The 12,500-nt window shown below is 42.7% G+C and overlaps 1 protein-coding gene across 1 annotated transcript in view; it reads left to right on the top strand.

Moving 5' to 3' along the window:
- Positions 1-4,025: 4,025 nt before the first annotated feature.
- The window catches only part of cmtm4 (CKLF-like MARVEL transmembrane domain containing 4), a 17,834-nt gene continuing 9,359 nt past the window's right edge, over positions 4,026-12,500 (top strand). Inside the window, exons 1-2 of the mRNA XM_053616720.1 lie at positions 4,026-4,855; positions 5,620-5,851. Coding sequence (XP_053472695.1) covers positions 5,666-5,851 — 186 coding nt within the window. The 5' untranslated portion in view covers positions 4,026-4,855; positions 5,620-5,665. The remainder of the gene's footprint in view (positions 4,856-5,619; positions 5,852-12,500) is intronic.

Genomic DNA, 12,500 nt, shown 5'->3' with positions numbered 1-12,500 from the left:
AACAGAAAAGTTAGGTTAGCGCCTCAGTGCATTCTGGGTAAGTCGTGCTCTTAAAGTATACAGTCACATCAACTAAATTTTCATCAAGTAAACTTCAGGCAAGATCGAAACCAACAGGACTGCTCTCACACTGGCAACCAAAGACTTATGATTATTATTATGATTATGATTATTATTATGATTATTGTTATTGTGATTATTATAAGGGGACGAGGACGTGTGATGAGCAGCACTGAAACAGAATCGGTTCTATTCTGTGTATTTCATCTAAGTTTCAAATTATTTCTCTTTCGACTCCCAGACTCTCACGTCGTCTCCATTCTGCTTTGTATAAATAGGAAAACAAAATATTTAAAGAACATTTGAATGAACCTGCTGTGGAGCGTCAGTGTGAAACATTCCTCATTCTTACGCTCGAGTAGGAATTGATTCATGATGCTTCCGTTATTCTTTTCTATTTTTGTTATGATCTCTGCTGATCCTGTATCATATCTGATTAATGTACATTTAAAAACTTTTTTTTTTTTTGATTTATTTGCGAGAACGAAATCCAGGACGTGAGAATCGTGTCTGATTCCTGAGAAGAAACGTGACCGAGTACCGTAAACCTGAGCGACTCGCTAATCTACACCTGAAATCTTTTTTTTAAATGAAAAAAGGAACATTGGAACCAAAGATGTACGATCCGTGTGTGTGTGTGTGTGTGTGTGTGTGTGTGTGCGCGCGTGCGTGCGTGCGTGTGTGTGTGTGTGTATGTTAGTCATGGTCGTGTCTTAAGCACATCCCAGGTGGCGTTTCATTTTAGTATTTTTCTGTCACCTGGTGAAATCATTCCAGCTCTCACACTCGTCTTTCTCACTGCGTTCATTTACTAATCCTCTCTCATGATCAATAATAAATAAATAAATTCTTCCCCTCACTATTACTTTTTGTCTCTTTAAGGGAAAAGACCACAATGTGTGCAGAGTCTACTTTTATTTTTAGTTGATTTTGCATGGTTTATTATTATTATTATTATTATGTGCTGTATTAAAAGAAAAGCATCAAGATGGCGATTTGTAAGATTTTTGTTCTTTCCTGCGCAGTTGTAAGCACACAGTCTGAACTAATTCACATTTTTAGTTGTTAAAGCTCTTCTAATAAAAGTGCATTAATAATAAACTCCAGTGGAGCTGCGGCTGTGTCAGTAAATAAACTCGTATCCACGTTGCTGCCTCACAGTTGATCACAGTTTATATTATTGGAGAAAGATGAGAGTTTGGGGATTCCGTCAGGCGTGAGTGTGTTGAGTATGATTAGATTTTGAATGTGATTTTCTCGTGTAACTGATGATCGACTCTCCGCTCTGCTTTACGACTCGCTTTACTCACGTTTATCTGAAACTCTTCATGTTTATGGACAAGCGGAATACTGTAAGTCAGATGTAACGAAGTCTTCGATTGTGTTTTTATCAGAATTCAGGATGTGCAGCAGGATCAGGCTTGCATTTTTTTTTTTAAGGTTTTGTTTTTTTTTTTAAACAATGAGCTTTGTATGTAAATTGATCTCAATGAATAAACATGTCACGTGTGTAAGACACGTCAGATAGAGCAGGATTTTTTATTCTCGGAGTACAATACGCTGTATAATGTGTAACTGAAGCACTTCCCCTCATCAGCAGCAAGCAGAATGAGTCCAGTTCCTGTAGTAACGGGTTTTCACATTTCTCTCTGTGTATCATGTCGGTGTGACTGTACGCCTTTTTCCTGATGCAGTACAACGGTTCTGCAGAGTCGCTCGCTTTTCTGCCAATAAAGCAAACGGAAGCAGCTTCAATAAAACATCCAGACTCCACCCGCCCTCGTTCTGCTCTTTATTCTGTGTGTGAGATGTTTTTGAGATTTCTTTCAAATCTATTCAAACGTTCTGATCTCACAGCCTTGTAGAATTCTGATTCCAATTATCTAATGGAAGGAGTCTCCAGTGTCAAATGACTTTGCTATAGCTGTTATAACGGAAGTGAGCGCAGGAACTAACTTGTACCACAGATGTTCCTCATCACAGCTTGTTGCGTATGGAGCTGCAGAGCGGTCAGAGTGCCCATGACCCCTTTACACCACCGAAACACCCACAATTGGCACGTGAACATCAGAACTGGACCATGGAGCAATGGAAGAAGGTGGCCTGGTCTGATGAGTCATGTTTTCTTTTACATCATGTGGATGTTACTTTGACACGTGCCACCTACCTAAACACTGCTGCAGACCGAGTACATCAGTTCATGGTTACGGTGTTCACTAATATCACTAACCTCTCTCAGCAAGGTAATGCTCCCTGACACACTGCAAAAACTGTTCAGGAACGGTTTGAGGAACATGAGAAGAGTTCAAGATGTTGACTCGACCTCCGAATTCCCCAGATCTCAATCCGATCCAGCGTCTGTGGGATGTTCAGGACAATCAAGTCCGATCCATAGAGTCCCCACCTCACAACTTATGGCATTTAAAGGATCTGCTGCTGACGTCTCAGTGCCAGATCCCACAGCACACCTTCAGAGGTCTTGTGGAGTCCATGAATCGACGGGTTGTTATCAGTGCTGTTTGTGATTATTTTGTGAGGATGTTTGGAGTCCTTGGACGGTAAGTCCACCAGGGGGCGACACTGAGCGCATTCACCATTTCTACAGCTGCTTAATAGCTTAGTTTATCGATTGAATAAACCTTTATCACCGGTTTATAATTTGATCATTTGTACATCCTTTAAAGTTCACTGTTACTGATTAAAACCAATTACACACATTTTACACTAACCTTTAGTGAAATTTTTCTTGTGCATAATTAAAAAGTAAAGCTTGAGTTTATGTAAAAGCATTTTATTAGCTACACATCATTTACAGTAAGTTCGATGCATACTACTTTTATAATATTTTTAAATATTAATCTTCCTAATTGACCTGGTAACGTTTCATACTGTACTCCGCCATGAAATACGACACTGTTAAAACCCGCGCTGGTGTTTTTATGTATGAAATATAAACATGAAATTTGGTCTGCTTATTAATTATTTATTTATTTTACAGTAAATTGGAATGATTAAGGATTTGCTTGTATTTCCCCGCCTGTTAGTCACTTTGGATAAAAGCGTCTGCTAAATGATTGAATGTAAATGTAAGAATTGAAGACGCTGTTGTGAGGGAATCTGAACTCCAATCTGGCAACCTGATTGTGTTTACATTAGCAACAGGCGATCCACCATTTTCTACAACAAAGCGCGTCTCGGAGCTGCGAGTATGACGTCAATGATACCAGGACCAATCAAATTCTGGATTCCTTCCTTGTATGCAAATAAGTTCTATTCAATTCAGCGCTTTTGACAGTGAACATTGACCCAAAGCAGCAGTAAGTTATAATAAGTTATGATATGCGGACGCAACGATATCTATGGCAACGATTAAACTGGCTCCAGTAAATCTCTCTGACCAATCATGGTGCGCGGGTGGTCCGATGTCCCCCGGGTCCACAAGCTCGCCAAGTTTCTTCCTCCCTGAGTTACTTCCTGTGGAGGTAATGAACATAAACAGGAGCTGAACTAAAACTTTTTCAGGATTAAAGAAATATAAACGACTATAAGATCAAATAAACTGAGGTACATTTTCCCTTCTAACTTTTAATCATATTTTTTGTCATGGAAAAGCACGATGTCTAATACAAAAAGTCTCCAAGTAAAAATAAGAATAGGCTATATTATTTACACTCATTGTGGAATAAATTTAAAATGAACTTGATGATTAAATTATTTATTAAGCAGAGAAGTGCTGCCATTACTCCTGTCTCATTTTCAGAGCAGCTTTGCATTTAAACATTAGAAAGGAAAATATAAGAAAGAAGATTAAATTAGCCTGCACAAACATCTGCATAAACAAACAAACAAACAAAGTAGTCAGTTATAACATCTGTAATTAACTGTTACCACAACTATTATATAAAACATACAACTGAGTGAACATGAACTGAAAAAGAGAATAATAATAATAAAAAATTACACCCATGTATTTGTAGTCGAACTTTCCACTTTTTTGTTTAATTTGAAACATTACAGAAATTATGTTTAAAGAAACAAAAAGAAACGATATAAATTTCAGCCTACTGTAATGAAAACATTATTTATAATAGCAATCATGCAATAACATTATTGTTAGAGAGACAATCTAATTGTTTAAACACAAAGTTTTGAATATAAAAAGTTTGACTGTGTTAGACTTTTGTATTAAAAAAAAAACTCATAAATAAATAATAAATCCGAATCCCACGAAAAGTTCAAACAAACCAGCTCAGATGGTGAAACCTGCACAGTTTAACAACAATTATCTGAAACACGCAAAACCTGGCAACCCGCACCAGTGTGTTAGAGGAGGCAGGTTTTACACACTCACACACATACACACACACACATACACACACACACACATACACACACACACGCTCCGGCCTTCTGGCCTCTTTACATTCCCTGAAGCTCCGGAGGATTTACACACGGCGTGTTTTTGGATTTTGTCCGGTTTCCGGTTTTGTGAGGAGTTTTTCCGGGACTGCGGCGCGCGTGCACACTGTGCAGAGCGGAGACAGAAAAACAACAACACCATCTCCACCTTCATCTCCACCTTCATCTCCACCATCATCTCCACCTTCATCTCCACCAGCAGCATCAGGTTCAGCAGCTCTTCCCCAGCGCAGTGTTGGTGAGAGAGATGCCGCAGGCTTCAGTCTCCACAGTAACATGGAGATGAAATTTACAACCCAGGAGCTTTCGAGGAACTGAAAACATCTCCACCTCATTTACATCTAATTTACACACAGCTACAGCTTTACAACTCCAGGTAGAGTTTATATCTCATTCATCTACATCTGCACGTCTGTGTCTGATCTCTAACTCAGACTTAATCCCCGCTCTCTTTCATTTACACACAGTTTATTCCTTTATCCGACTCTCCGTCTGCTCTTTATTCCACCTGTTAGATCTCCAGCTTCATCTCTCCATTACTCTCATCCACCGCTGTAACTGTATCTCCAGATAAAGCTTTCATCTCCACCGTTATTCCTACTTCTTTATCTCCATCTCTGACTTCATACACCATCTACACCATCTTCCATCTGTTCCTCATAGACCTTCAACTTTATCTCCATCTTTTTATTTATTTCAGTGTCTGTGACTTTATTTCCATCCACAGCTGCAGTTTATTCTTTCATCTACATATTAAACTTATCTCCATTTTCTTTCTTTACCTCTCCTTATCGAGTTCCTGCTCTCCATCTACACTTTACACAGTAAAACTTCATAACACAGTGACACTTTGTAACACACTTTATAACAGTGACACTTTGTAACACACTTTATAACAAAGTGACACTTTGTAACACACTTTATAACAGTGACACTTTGTAACACACTTTATAACAATGACACTTTATAACACAGTGACACTTTGTAACACACTTTATAACAGTGACACTTTGTAACACACTTTATAACAGTGACACTTTGTAACACACTTTATAACAGTGACACTTTGTAACACACTTTGTGACATACAGAGAGACTTTGCAACACGGAGATAAAGTCTTTGTTTCTCCTGTCACTCAGCCTCTGAGTCAGCGTCTCTGCGCGCTGTTTAACGGTGAAAGTCAGGATGAGGAGCAGCGAGGAGGCAGAAGGCTTCGACGGCGAGGCCTCCAACACGGCGATGGTGTCGGGGGCGAGCAGTCCGTATCAGCCCACCACGGAACCCGTCCTCTCCCGCAGTGTGTTCAGGAGCATGAGCTGGAACACACACTACCTCACGTCACAGCTCGGCATCCTGAAGATCATCGAAGCGGTGAGTCCACAGTTCAGGAGAATAATTATGGTCTGGTCTGCACTTCTATAGCGCTTTTTTCAAAAAAGGTTCCAAAGTGCTTTATACTGGTTCTCATTCACCCATTCACACACACACACACACACACACTCACACACACACACACTCACACACACCAACGGTAGCAGAGCTGCCACGCAAGGTGCTAACTTGCCATCGGGAGCAACTTGGGGTTCAGTGTCTTGCCCAAGGACACTTCGGCATGTGGGGTCACGTGGGCCGGGAATCGAACCTCCAACCCTACGATTAGTGTACAACCCGCTCTACCACCTGCTACACAGCCGCCCGACAACAACATAATTACAACGTAATAAACTTCATATTGTCTCCACTTCATTAATCCCTCATTCTTAAAGGAGCTTAAAGGAGCACTTCAGTAAAAAGTCACACATCCTGCGTGTTCCCACAGTGTAGGAGATTAGTCATGACATGTTTAGTGTGTGAAGTTTACATCTTTATTTAAAAATGAGGCTCATGCTAATGTAACATAACAATTACGTTATGAATTACTGTCATTTAGAAACTTTAACTATAAACTAAACTCCACCGTGTAGCTGTATGATGGAGCTCTGCCCCTTGCCCCGCCTCATACCCCGCCCTCTAAGCCCCGCCCACAAACATTTGAAGATAGAACTTTGTCGTTACTGTAAACACAGACAGATATTTTAGAATTGATTTATTTACATGTTTATTAAACTGATTTCACACAGCACAAGTGTTTTAATATAGTTTAAAGTACACGGAGCGTGTCGTGTGTTTACAGTAAAGATTTTACTCGTTAGCTTCATGAGTTCAGAAACACTGCTGCTGTCTGATTTACTCCTCAGATCAGATTTCAGGTTCTCCTCGGCCTAGGGTTATTATTTGAATGTTATTGTGACAATAATCCATCCTCCTCACTGTGACGCTGATCTATCAGTCCGTTTATCTTTAGTTCAGTGTTCAGTTTATTCCAAAAACACAGAATAAGGAGAATTTCCTTATGATGAATCTGTACACGCTGTACGGCCGTCTTCTAACCCTCTTTATAATACACGCCAATTTAAAGGAACATTAAACTGGTTTTACTCTAATCTCTGTGCCTGTAGTGTGTGTGTGTGTGTGTGTGTGTGTGTGTGTGTGTGTGTTGAAAAGTGTAAAATAAGTTCTAACAGAGCGGTTAGAGATGGAGTTATATTTACAGGTAATTATTAAATCCTTCTAAAATTGATTTCATCAGGAGACAAAAGATAAAAGTTCTCACACAGTATTCTAAATAAAGCAGCTGATTCAGTGATGCAGTGAAATTCAGGACAGTGAGACGGCAGGACAGTGAGACAGGCGGTAGAGCAGTGAGTGAGACGGCAGGACAGTGAGACAGGCGGTAGAGCAGTGAGTGAGACGGCAGGACAGTGAGACAGGCGGTAGAGCAGTGAGTGAGACGGCAGGACAGTGAGACAGGCGGTAGAGCAGTGAGTGAGACGGCAGGACAGTGAGACAGGCGGTAGAGCAGTGAGTGAGACGGCAGGACAGTGAGACGGCAGGACAGTGAGATGGCAGGACAGTGAGACAGGCGGTAGAGCAGTGAGTGAGACGGCAGGACAGTGAGACGGCAGGACAGTGAGATGGCAGGACAGTGAGACAGGCGGTAGAGCAGTGAGTGAGGCGGCAGGACAGTGAGACGGCAGGACAGTGAGACGGCAGGGAGGCGCCCTGCTCAGAGATAGGTTGCATTTTTATATGTCTGTTCCTCCACCAGTTGTTCTAATAAAAAAGCAGAAACACACACACACACACACTCTCTCACACACACACACTCTCTCTCTCTCACACACACACACTCTCTCTCTCTCACACACACACTCTCTCTCTCTCTTTCACACACACACACTCTCTCTCTCACACACACACACACACACACACACTCTCTCTCTCTCTCTCTCACACACAAACACATACACACACACCAGCTCTCTGAATGTGCTGACTCAGCTCTAAGTTTTACAGTGAAGAGCTGCATCCCAACAGGAAACACCATGAAACTGAGGAAGTCATTAAGCAAAACACAGACAGACACAGACAGACACAGACACACACAGAGACACACAGACACACACAGACACACACAGAGACACACAGACACACACAGAGACACACACAGAGACACACAGAGACACACAGAGACACACACAGAGACACACAGACACACACAGACACACAGACACACACACAGACACACAGAGACACACAGACACACACAGAGACACAGAGACACACAGAGACACAGAGAGACACACAGAGACACACAGACACACACAGAGACACACAGACACACAGACACACACACAGACACACAGAGACACACAGACACACACAGAGACACAGAGACACACAGAGACACAGAGAGACACACAGAGACACACAGACACACACAGAGACACAGAGACACACAGAGACACAGAGACACACACAGAGACACACAGACAGACACAGAGACACACAGACACACACAGACAGACACAGACACACACAGAGACACTACAGACACACACAGAGACACTACAGACACACAGAGACATTACAGAGACACACAGACACACACAGACACACACAGACACACAGAGACACACAGACACACACACAGACACACAGAGACACACAGACACACACAGAGACACAGACACACACAGACACACACAGACACACAGAGACACACAGACACACACAGAGACACACAGACACACACAGACACACACAGAGACACACAGAGACACACAGACACACACACAGACACACAGAGACACAGAGACACACACAGAGACACAGAGACACACAGAGACACAGAGACACACAGACAGACACAGAGACACACAGAGACACACAGACACACACAGAGACACACAGACAGACACAGACACACACACAGAGACACAGAGACACACAGAGACACAGAGACACACAGACAGACACAGAGACACACAGAGACACACAGACACACACAGAGACACACAGACAGACACAGACACACACAGAGACACACAGAGACATTACAGAGACACACAGAGACACGCAGAGACACACAGAGACATTACAGAGACACACAGAGACACGCAGAGACATGAAGAGAAACAAAGAGACACACAGAGACACACAGACACTACAGAGACACACAAAGACACACAGAGACACTACAGAGACACACAGAGACACACAGAGACACACAGACACTACAGAGACACACAAAGACACTACAGAGACACACAGAGACACACAAAGACACACAGAGACACACAGAGACACTACAGAGACACACAGAGACACACAGAGACACTACAGAGACACACAGAGACACACAAAGACACACAGAGACACACAGACACTACAGAGACACACAAAGACACACAGAGACACTACAGAGACACACAAAGACACACAGAGACACTACAGAGACACACAGAGACACTACAGAGACACACAGAGACACACAGAGACATTACAGAGACACACAGAGACACTACAGAGACACACAGAGACACACAGAGACACACAGAGACACACACAGAGACACTACAGAGACACACACAGACACACACAGACACTACAGAGACACACAGAGACATTACAGAGACACACAGAGACACACAGAGACACGCAGAGAAACAAAGAGACACACAGAGACACACACAAAGACACTACAGAGACACACAGAGAGACACTACAGAGACACACACAGACACTACAGAGACACACAGAGACACACAGAGACACTACAGAGACACACAGAGACACACAGAGACACTACAGAGACACACAGAGACACTACAGAGACACACAGAGACACACAGAGACACACAGAGACACGCCGAGAAACAAAGAGACACACAGAGACACACACAGAGACACTACAGAGACACTACAGAGACACACAAAGACACACAGAGACACTACAGAGACACACAGAGAGACACACAGAGACACACCGAGACACTACAGAGACACACCGAGACACACAGAGACACAGAAAGACACACAGAGACACTACAGAGACACACAGAGACACTACAGAGACACACAGCGAGACACACAGAGACACACAGCGAGACACACAGAGACACTACAGAGACACACAGAGACACTACAGAGACACACAGAGACACACAGAGACATTACAGAGACACACAGAGACATTACAGAGACACGCAGAGACATTACAGAGACACGCAGAGACACACAGAGACACTACAGAGACACACAGAGACACACAGAGACATTACAGAGACACTACGGAGACACACACAGAGACACTCAGAGACACACAGAGACACTACAGAGACACACAGAGACACACAGAGACATTACAGAGACACGCAGAGACACTACAGAGACACACACAGAGACACTACAGAGACACACAGAGACACACAGAGACATTACAGAGACACGCAGAGACACTACAGAGACACACACAGAGACACTACAGAGACACACAGAGACACACAGAGACATTACAGAGACACGCAGAGACACTACAGAGACACACACAGAGACACTACAGAGACACACAGAGACATTACAGAGACACGCAGAGACACTACAGAGACACACACAGAGACACTCAGAGACACGCAGAGACACTACAGAGACACACAGAGACACACAGAGACATTACAGAGACACGCAGAGACACTACAGAGACACACACAGAGACACTACAGAGACACACAGAGACACGCAGAGAAACACAGAGACACGGTGACCTTAACCCCTGTATGGTTAAGCTCAAAATGTCTCTTGTTAAATGTTTTTATTTTATATATTTATGTTTGTCATTTTATTTTTGGGTGATTTGGTCAAAGCGTGCCAATAATAATGGAGTTGACTAAAGTTCTCACCGTTGTGATTAGTTGCTTGAGCTAATTTATGGGCGGAGTAGAAGGAGTCTCAGAGGCCTGTCAGTTAAGAGGATGTCTGAATTAACATTTTAGGGGCCACACCCATTTGGGGGTCTGTATAAGTTGTTGACCGTAACCAATTTTTAATGACGGGAAGTGAAGTCAGATTGGTGGATTTTAAATGTAAGTCTTATAGTAACCCCTAACCCTAACCCTACAGTCTTGCTGTAGAATTTGTGAAAGTGGTTTCAGGAGCCTTCGCTATGTAGTGCGCACTGCTCAATGCGACGTGCCACCTCTGGTCTTATCACACACAGCTGAGATGTTTTCTTTACAGAAGGTCAGTAGAAGGACAGCGAGCTCGACTCCAAGTTTACAGCCATGAAGAAAAACTCCAAGGCCATGAAGTGTACACGACTCTGAATACCGCTCTAAGGTTCAGTATTTTACTCAGGCAGCGCTGAAGGAGCCCTGAGCGAGGACATTAACTGTCTCGTGTTTCTTCTCTAACTGGACTTCAGCTTTGAGATGTTCACCTTCACTGCTGCATGCAAGGTTTTCCTCCTTCGGGTTATTGAGTAACTCGTCCTGACTGACCTTCGCTTTCTAAAAGCAGCTCACTTTCAGCCAGGCTTCGTGTTCAGGTCCTGACACATGTCAAGCATTGGTTCGTCTTGTCTTGTCAGCCATGATCAGCACTGATATCCTGAAGGTGTGAGAGAGAGAGAGCGAGAGAGAGTGAGCACTTTGATTGGTTGTTGAGATGAATCAGTGCAGGAAAAAGCAAACCAAAGTGAGCAAAGCAGCCAGTCAGTGAATCAGTCAGGACAGAGATTCACTCTTCCCTCATTCTGCGGATCAGTAAATCAGTGAATCTTTCAGTTATTGTCAAGATTCATTCCAGTCTCATTTAGCGATTCAGTGAATATATGATTCTTTCAGTTATAAATTGTCTCTTGTGTAGTAGGTCAGTGAATCAGTGAATCTTTTGTTCATGAACAAGATTCACTCATCTCTCAATAAGTGAATCAGTGAATCTTTTGCTCATGAACAATATTCACTCCTCTCTTAATAAGTGAATCAGTGAATCTTTTGGACTTGAACAAGATTAACTCCGTTCTCAATAAGTGAATCACTGAATCTTTTGGACATTAACAGGATTCACTCCTCTCCCGTTAAGTGAATCACTGAATCTTTTGGTCATCTTTTGGTATTTTGGTCATAACCAAAAGATTCACTGATTCACATAATGAGAGAGGAGTGAATCTTTTGGACATGACCAAGATTCACTTCTCTCTCATTCTGTGGAAAAGTGAATCAGTGAATCAGTGAGTCACAGTCATGCTCACAGTAGCGTGTTAATCTGGGTGTGAAAAATTTTACACAACTCAGGATTTTTGTTGTCAGCTTTACCTGGCTGCATCAGACTGAACGAATCAGTGAATGAATCTGAAGGAATCATTTAACTAAACAGACTCAAAATGACTCAAATCACTGAAAAGACTCAGAAACTTCAGCTCTACAGAACAGACACAAACGTTCATGTGCACCGCATTCCTCACACTGTCCTGGTCAAATGAATTATGGGAATGCCGTCTCTCGGAATGTCCGAAACAAGGATTCTCAGGAGACGGATGTCCTCGAGCTGTATTTCTAACGGGACGGAACTTTATCAGGGTCCGACAGTCCAAGTGACACAGAGCTGCGGGACTGGAGATGTTCGTCTAATATTAATATTC

The sequence above is a fragment of the Ictalurus furcatus genome, chromosome 27, assembly GCF_023375685.1.
Source record: "Ictalurus furcatus strain D&B chromosome 27, Billie_1.0, whole genome shotgun sequence".
In the NCBI taxonomy this organism is placed as follows: Eukaryota; Metazoa; Chordata; class Actinopteri; order Siluriformes; family Ictaluridae; genus Ictalurus; species Ictalurus furcatus.
Note: the sequence above shows the minus strand (reverse complement) of the source record. Positions and strands in the feature narration are given on the sequence as shown.